The 8,928-nt window shown below is 51.5% G+C and overlaps 1 protein-coding gene across 1 annotated transcript; it reads right to left on the bottom strand.

The window, feature by feature from the left end:
* Nucleotides 1-5,211: 5,211 nt before the first annotated feature.
* On the bottom strand, nucleotides 5,212-7,732 carry EIF1 (eukaryotic translation initiation factor 1). Its single transcript, XM_004608767.2, has 4 exons — nucleotides 7,559-7,732; nucleotides 6,743-6,906; nucleotides 6,528-6,629; nucleotides 5,212-6,016 (listed from the first exon to the last, which is right to left on the bottom strand). Exons 1-4 carry the CDS (start codon nucleotides 7,587-7,589, stop codon nucleotides 5,972-5,974), a joined length of 342 nt encoding a protein of 113 aa, XP_004608824.1. The 5' UTR covers nucleotides 7,590-7,732; the 3' UTR covers nucleotides 5,212-5,971.
* Between the last annotated feature and the right edge of the window lie 1,196 nt (nucleotides 7,733-8,928).

Genomic DNA, 8,928 nt, shown 5'->3' with positions numbered 1-8,928 from the left:
CTGTGCTCAGGAATCACTCCTGGAGTTTTTTTTTGGGGGGGTCACACCCGGCGATGCGCAGAGGTTATTCCTGGCTCTGCACTCAGGAATTACTCCTGGTGGTGCTCAGGGGACCATATGGGATGCTGGGAATCGAACCCGGGTCAGCCGCATACAAGGCAAATGCCCTACCTGCTGTGCTATTGCCCCAGCCCTACTCCTGGAGTTTTTTTTGTTTTGTTTTTTGAAGTAAACAGATTTTATTTAGAGGCTTTTTTTTTTTTTTTTTTGCTTTTTGGGTCACACCCGGCAATGCACAGGGGTTACTCCTGGCTCATGCACTTAGGAATCACCCCTGGCGGTGCTCAGGGGACCATATGGGATTCTGGGATTCGAACCCGGGTCGGCTGCGTGCAAGGCAAACGCCCTACCCGCTGTGCTATCGCTCCAGCCCTACTCCTGGAGTTTTTTTTTAAGTAAACAGATTTTATTTAGATGCTTTTTAAGGGAAGGAGGAGGGATAAGTGGAAGAGAAAATAGTAAAAGTAATGTGCTCAAGAGAGAATGCGGGCTTCTCCAAGGGTGGAGAGAGCCCCTACATACATCCTAGCACTAGACACGAATGCATGAAAGTACACATCTCAAGAGGGGAGATGCGGGAGACACATGTGCTCGGCCACACAGGAGCAAGCAACACATGGGCTCAGGCAGCATATGCGCCACTCCTGGAGTTCTTGAGAGATCATAGGTGGTGTCAGGGATTGAACCAGGGTCAACCTGTGTTTGAGGCAAGCATGTTAACCCCTATATTATCTATCCCTCTAGCTCTTTTTTTTTTTTCCCTTTGGCTTTTTGGGTCAAATGCTCAGGGGTTACCCCTGGCTTTGCATTTAGGAATCACTCCTGGAGGTGCTCCGGGGACCATATGGGATGCCGGAGATCGAACCCAGATTGGCCACATACAAGGCAAAAGTCCTCCCTGCTGTACTATCACTCTGGCCCTTATCCCTCTAGCTTTGGATACAGGTTTATTTTCTTTGTTTTTGGGTCACACACAGGAATTACTGGCTAGCTCTGCACACAGGAACTACTCTTGGGAATCCTTGGCAGCCCACGAGATGCTGGGAATCAAGCCCAGCCCAGCCCCGCGCAAGGCCAACGCCCTACCCCTGTGTACTATCGCTCCAGCCCCTGGATACAAGCTTAAAAGGCTTCTTGGGGGGCTGGAGTGATAGCACAGCGGGTAGGGCGTTTGCCTTGCACGCGGCTGGCCCAGGTTTGAATCCCAGAATCCCATATGGTCCCCCGAGCACCACCAGGGGTGATTCCTGAGTGCATAAGCCAGGAGTAACCCCTGTGCATTGCCGGGTGTGACCCAAAAAGCAAAAAAAAAAAAAAAAAAAAGGCTTCTTGGGTGTGGACTAGGTTCTGAGTTCTGTTCCTGGCATTTCATGCTCCCTGTTTTGCTTCCCCTTCAGCACCTCCATGCCTCGCCCAGGGTCCAAAAGGTCAGGGCTGCAAGGCCAGGCCAAGGATCACTAGTAATGGCCCCCCGCCCCACCCTCCCTGCCTCCAAGTGCAGCTAGGACGGCCAAAACAAGCTACAAAATGACACAACATGGCTGGAGCAATAGTCCAGTGGGGAGGGGTTAGCCTTGCACGTGGCCAACCTGTTTGATCTCCGATATCTCACATGATCCCCTGAGGAGTAGTTCCACCAGTAGTAGTTCCTGAGTACAGAGCCAGGAGTAACCCTGAGCGTCACCAGGTGTGACCCAAAAAACAAAAACAAAAATCAAAACAAACCCCAAAACAATAGACTTTCTGGGTTTCCCCCTGGTTCCATCCCTGCATATGATCCAGAGCCCTGCCAGGAGAGATCTTGAGCATAATCAGATGTGGTCCAAGCACCTCCCCGCACACTCCCCACCTCCCCAGACAGGCGATGGCTCAGGGGCTGAAGTATCGATCCTGCAAGCAAAAGGGTCCAAGTTCCATCCCTGGTACAGCTAATGCGCTGAGCGGTTGTGCTCTTCGTGATTCCCTGCCAGCTTCCGGCTGCACTGCAGGGGGCTCACCCAGACGCCGGCACCATGGCCTGTGTGAGCTTCGGCTCCACAATCAGCCCAATACACTTAAACGGGGAGGGGAGAGGAGTGCTATGGGAGAGAGGAAAAGTCAGTCTTTTTTTTTTCTTTTTCAGCTTTTGGGTCACACCAGGGCTTATTCCTTGTGGGGCTCAGGAATCATTTGGGGGACCATATAGGTATAGGATTGAACCTGGGTACTGTGTACAAGATGTGTGCCTTACCTGCTGTATGATCTCTCTGGCCAAGGTATTATACTTTTTCTCTTATGTTTACATACGTTTATATGGAAGAATTATGGGATGTGTGGAGCTGAGTGAATAGAGTGCTTGCCTTGCATGCTTGGGCCAACTTGGGCTCAATACCCTGGAACCCCATATGGTCCCTTCAGCATACCAGGGGTAACTGGTTAAAAATCACTGAGCACAGAGCCAGCAGTGACCCCTGAGCATCACCAGGTGCAGTAAAAAAAAAAAACAAGTAATTAAAATAACAACAACAACAAGTAATTATGTAGTGTATGGGGTGAAGCTCATTGGGCCAGTCCAGCACCTCTGGGTGTGACCCCAAAACAAGTAAAGAGAAAAACAATCACACTGCAGAGTTGGAAATGGCTCAGACAGCTGGGACACAGCGGAACAGGCACATATGTGGCCAGAGTTCAATCCCTGGCACAAGCATCCTGAGCCCCTCCGGATGTAGCCTAGGGGTCTCTGATCACTGGAGAGATTCAAAACAACAACAAATATCATGGCTATCTTTTGTAGTGTTAAACACAATTTTGCTTTTTATTTTTTTTTTTGCTTTTTGGGTCACGCCTGGCGATACACAGGGGTTATTCCTGGCTTTGCACTCAGGAATTACGCCTGGCGGTGCTCAGGGGACCATATGGGATGCTGGGATTCGAACCTGGGTCGGCAGCGTGCAAGGCAAACGCCCTACCCGCTGTGCTATTGCCCCACCCCCCAATTTTGCATTTGATTAAATTCTTTTTTTTTCACTTTTTGGGTCACACCCAGCAATGCACAGGGGTCACTCCTGGCTCTGCACTCAGGAATTACTCCTGGTGTGCTCAGGGGACCATATGGGATGCTGGGAATCGAACCCGGGTAGGCCACATACAAGGCAAATGCCCTACCCGCTGTGCTATATTGCTCCAGCCCAGTTAAATTTTGGAATTAACTTTTTTTTTTTTTCGCCATACCTGGCTGTGCTCAGGGATGACTTTTGGTGATGCTCAGAGGACGAGACTGAACTCAAATCTGTCAAGGGCAAGGTAAGTGCCCAAGCTCCTGTACTATCACATCAGCTCCAATTTCTTTCCAGTTTACTTTTTTTTTTTTTGCTTTTTGGGTCACACCCAGCGATGCTCAGGGGTTACTCCTGGCAGTGCCTGGGGGGACCATATGGGGTGCCGAGAATCGGACCCGGGTAGGCCGCGTGCAAGGCTAACGCTCTACCTGCTGTGCTATCACTCCGGCCCCAGACTTTTTTTTTTTTTTTAAGATTACACCCAGCTGTGCTCAGGGATCACTCCTTGGCAAGGACTGGGGGACCCTGTGTGGTGTCAGGGATAGAACCCGAGTCAGCCACATACAAGGCAGGAACCTTACCCAGCTGTACTCTGGGTGTTTTGTAGGCCCTTGAAGAGTAGGTAGGCCCTGGGTGGTACTGCACAGGGGCAGTGCACAGACCGAGCTGGTAATGTGTAAGGCCAACTCTTTAACACGGGAAGTAGAAAGGTCAGCTGGTGGGAAGAGCAGACTTGAGTTCTGGGTTTGAGAAAGGTTAACATTATTAGGCTGAGGACTTCTGCGTATTTTTTGTTTTGGGGCCACATTTGGCGGTGCTCAGGGAACCATGAGGTGGTTGAACCTGGGTTGGCCATGTACAAGGCAACCACTCTAGCCACTGTACTATCACTAGGACACCCAGATCTTATTTTCACCATCAAATGTAAACAATTATGCTTTATTTTGGCCCTGAGGTACACCCCAAACCATTCAAACATGTCTCCTTTAGTGATGTGCAGGACAAGTGAATCCTGCTTTTGCGTTTGCTTCAAGACATCATTATGGGGGAGCCCCTCCTACCAGCTTCAAAGGGCTTGAGTGCATGCTGAAGTCCTAGGGTTCAACCCCACAAACTTCTAGTGTCCTATGGTGCTGAACCCAGCAGCAGCCCCCACCAGGGCAGACCCGATAGCAGTGAACTGGCAACAGTGGACCGCATCTCTGGGGCCAACAAAATGCCCTTATGCCCTTTAATCCTTTTCAGGATTTGATTACACAAATGCCTTGGGTACCACATGTACATTAAATGGTACATTCTTCCTCCTGTGGTTGATTCAATAGCATTCTGGTAGCTGACCTTGTGTACAAGGTTTTATCCTGTTAGAATTTACAGCCAACTAGATTTCTAATGTCCATTCTAAGCTCAGCCATTTGGGTCTTTTTACCTGAAATTAGGGCCGATTCATATGTAACAGAGAAGGTAATGTCTAACAGGATGGCCCAAAGAACCAGACAAACTTGACTGTTCTTTACCATGGAACCAACCCAGTCAATTGCCTAAGTAACACCCTGGACATCCCTTTGCAATCCTCTCCCCGAGGCCCTCTGGAATCTTCCAACTTCCTGCTCATTTTCTCACCACAAAAATCCTCTCCTAACTGGAACCGAGATAGCCCGGAACCACCCAGAGTAGACTAGAAGGCTCAAGCTGGTCACCAGTGGCCCCAGGACTCAGGAGAAACAAGGACAAGCCTCTCCTGGCTCTAAAATCCTTTCCGAATTTGAGATTAGGTGGATGTCAGTCAAGTGGCCATAGTGCTTGTGTTGCACACCCCATGGTCACCACTGAGACTGCTGGGTGTGGCCTGACCTACCCCTTTCCCAGCAAAGCAACTGTGGTAGACATACCCACCAGTTTTTTTTTTTTTTTTTTTGCTTTTTGGGTCACACCCAGGATGCACAGGGGTTACTTCTGGTGGTACTCAGGGGATCATATGGGATACTGGGGACTGAACTCAGCTTGGCTGCGTGCAAGGCAAACGCCCTACCCGCTGTGCTTTTGCTCCAGCCCCACCACTGCGTTTCTTATTGTTCCTACAGTGCAACACCAACTAGGAAACAGAAGCTGCAAGTCAGGTGTTTCTGAAAACAAGTTTTATTTAAATAAGGGTTTAAATACATTACATAACATTAAAATTGAAGGGGAGAACCAAAACCAGTCTGTCACTTCACATGGCATCGGGCAGCTGCAAGCTCTACAGCTAGCTACATGACACATCAGTTGGAAATTTGTTCCCTTGTCAAAAGTTTAACTCAGATAGAAGGTTGGCCTCACATTCTGGCGTCTGGTCAAAGACCTTGGTGGCAAACCAGATGCCCTGTCACCTCACTAGAGGGAAGATGGTCACTTGAAGCTCTGCCCGCCTGGCCAGGTTGGAGACACCAGGCCAGGGCCCTTCCATGGCCTGAGGTGCCCTCAAACAGCCGGGTGGCCATTGCTGCCTCACCCCGCCCTCGCCTCTATGCTTCTCTCAGGGAGCACTGCTCATGGTGACATTCTCAGGGCAGAGGGAGAGCCAGGAGCTTCCGGCCAGACATGGCTGATAGTGATCTTGGGGTTCTGGGCTTGGCTGAAACATGTTACTGCTGTTTCAGGTTGGGCACTGCCAGGCATCTACCGCTGGATCTTGGTTTAAATGAGGGACTTCAAGACTAGACAGCATGGCTCTTTTCAGTTTATTGCATGAAGTTACACTAGTCCAAGTTAAAAGCAGACCCCAAATGGTTACATTATACAAGCTGTGAGGTTTTTAAACTTGTGACAAGGGACAGAAGGGAAATTCTACTCATTGCAAGGAAATCCTCACTTAAGCTTCAGAGAGCCAAAAGCACTTAAAACCCATGAACCTTCAGCTGGTCGTCCTTAGCCAGTCCAATCTGCAAAGAGAAAAGGGCGAAATTTCAAAGGGGGGTGGTTTAGGGTAAAAACCGCCATAAAAAAAAAAAAGGGCCTATCTTGTTCTGAACACTGATAAGTAGCCAAGAATCAAGATGCACGCCTTAACCATCACAAAAACCTATCCTCCAGAGGGCCTTTCGGAACACTAACAAAGTGGTATTTTTTGCACTGGGAACCTACCAACACTTCCTACTTGTGCAATTTACACTTTGATATATATGTATGTGTGTGATATATAAGACTGTTTAATTAGACCATACACAGCAGTGCTCAGGGAACCCTATGAGATGCAAGCACGCTACCAAGCATAGGAGCTCTATCTGGCTCCACTAATGTCAATCTTTAAAGTGGGCCCATGCTAACACTACACAAGCAAAAATATATTGATGCACTTAAACACTGGTCCTCAGCAGAAATGGAGACTGAGAGCAAGTCTGCACTATGTCAAGGTAGGGCCCCAACTAGTTTATCAGGTATGACTGAACCCACCTCCACAAGGAACTGGCATATGTTCTTGCGCTGGTCACCCTGTAGCTGAATTACTTCTCCATATTCTGGATGCTCAATTACAGTACCATTGCAGGCAAATTTCTGCAAACACAAAAGGAAGGCAACATAAATCAGGCCGAGTAACAAAAGCAAGGCCCCGGCTGGCCCATGCACCCCGCTCGACATGAACCACCACCACCTCGCTGGAGACCGACCTTCTTGAACGCCTTCACTAGTTTCTTTTTATCGTAATCATCAGCGATCCCTTGGACTGTGGTAAGGGTCTTCCTGCCGTTTCTCTGTTGAATTCTTATATGGATATAATCCTCAGTGCCAGCAGGAAGCAGATCATCACCCTTACTTGCATCAGCAAAGGGGTCTGGGAATGAAAGGGTCAAGTCGGTTAACAGCGCCGCCGGGATCCAACGCTCAAACCTTCCCGTCTCCCTCCCCGCCCTCTTTCCACGTTGCAGAAGAGACCGAAACCGCCAGGGCCCCGGAGCAGCAAGGGATTGGATGTGCCCTCTGAGGGCTCTCGGGAACAGGTCAGTCCGGGACAGCCGGCTCGCAGGGCCCGGCCCGCCCTGGGCGGCGGGTCACGTGCCAGGAGAAGCCGGGGCCTAAGCGGCTGCGCCCCACCCGCGGCTGATGCAACCGCCCGGAACCCGAGCTCCGAGGCGGGGCCTCGCCTCCCGCCCCATTGGCGCGCGCGCCTGTCACTCAGCGCGAGCGCCGCCCCCACCCCCCCTCGCTCGGGAGACAACGGCGAGTGACGTGCGGACGTGACGTAGGGCTGGCGGGAGGGGGCGGGTGTGGCCGGCGGCGGCCCGGGAGCCATTAGTAAATGCGCCACCCGAGAGGCCGGGCCCGGCTCGGGGTTGACCTCCGCTGGCCCCTTCCGGAGAACCCGGTGCCGGGGCGCCAAGCGCGGCGGCCCCTTGCAGCCCCGACTGCGCAAGGGGAGCGCGGCGCTCCCTCCCGTGCCCCCCGGGGCCCCGACCTCCCACCCGGGCCTCTCCCCCGCGGCTTACCGAAAGAGTGGAGGTTCTGGATAGCGGACATACGATACGATTCCTTTTCCTCGGTGGAAACGGCCTGCGGAAGGCGGCGGCGGGAGAAGGCGGGCGGGGGGGACGGAGCGTCGGGAAGCGAGGGGGCTCGAGGGGGAGGCTGCTGAGTCCTCGGCGGCGGCTCAGTGACTGGGGCGGAGGGGCGGCGCCTGTGTTCACTTATATAGCCGCCCTGTGACGCCAGCGCGCTGCCCTCACGTCCCGGCCCCACCCACGGCGTCAGCACCCAGGCGCCCCGGCGCCGCCTCTTCCGATTGGTCCGCGGGCCGGGAGGCGGGATGGCGCCTGCGCAGAAGGCCGGTCCCGCGGGCGGGCGTCCCGTCGACCCCGGGAGCGGTGGGAGGGGGAGGGAAGGCGCGGTCTGTCAAGGCGCCTGCGCAGTGTGGGCGGAAGGGGGTCGGGGCGGTCCCGAGAACGGGCGGTGGTTTAGGGCGCGCCTGCGCACTGCGTCCTTCGGCACGTTTTTTATTTTCTTGACCCTGTTGCAGCCCTTGGCTGCAGAAGAAGAGCTTTCCTTCGTGGGGGGTACGTTGGCCACTCCTTAGAGGCAATTAGAGAGGCTGAGCCTCTTGAGCAGGACAGATTCCTCTTACCCACCTTATTATCCACTTATTCCCACTTTCTTTACAAAATGATGTAGAGTGATATTTCAACATGAAACAGCATAATGAAAACTCTTCAAAAACATTTTTTTTTTTTTAATGGTGCTAGAAATGGTGGTACCCGGGCCTCCCACATGCCAGCCATGAGTTCTACCATTAAGTTATATCTTTTGTTCTCTCCATGTTTTCATTTAGATCAGTCATTAGAATCAATTCTAATCTAGAACTGGACAAATCCACTTTAAATTTATTCAAGAAGGGAAGAAATATGTTCAGATCATTAGCGCGGGTTCAAGAGATCTCCTCTTGAAAAGAATCCAGGTCCCAGAAATGAGCCATACAAATTTGTGTCGTAGTTTGCCTTCCCAAAGCTAAGAAAAATGGTTGATGCCAAACTAATTCACTTTTCTAGAGGCCAGAGAGAGTACAGAGGGTAGGGCACTTGGCTTGCACAGGGAAGACCCAGGTTTGATTCCCAGCCCTGCATATGGTTCCCAGAGTACTGTTAGGAATGATCTGTGAACCAAGAACACTGCCCTGCGCACTGCCAGGTGTGGCCCTCAAACCAACTAACCACACACACACAGATACACACACACACAGACAATTTTTCTTTCAAATTATTTATTGAAATACTCGATTGCATGGGTAAATAGAGTGATTTTAGGCTCCAAAGGTCTCTTGGGGCCAGGCAGGTAAAATGAAGCCTGCAGTCCAAGTGTGATGTAA

This window comes from Sorex araneus, chromosome 3 (genome assembly GCF_027595985.1).
Source record: "Sorex araneus isolate mSorAra2 chromosome 3, mSorAra2.pri, whole genome shotgun sequence".
Lineage (NCBI taxonomy): Eukaryota > Metazoa > Chordata > Mammalia > Eulipotyphla > Soricidae > Sorex > Sorex araneus.
Note: the sequence above shows the minus strand (reverse complement) of the source record. Positions and strands in the feature narration are given on the sequence as shown.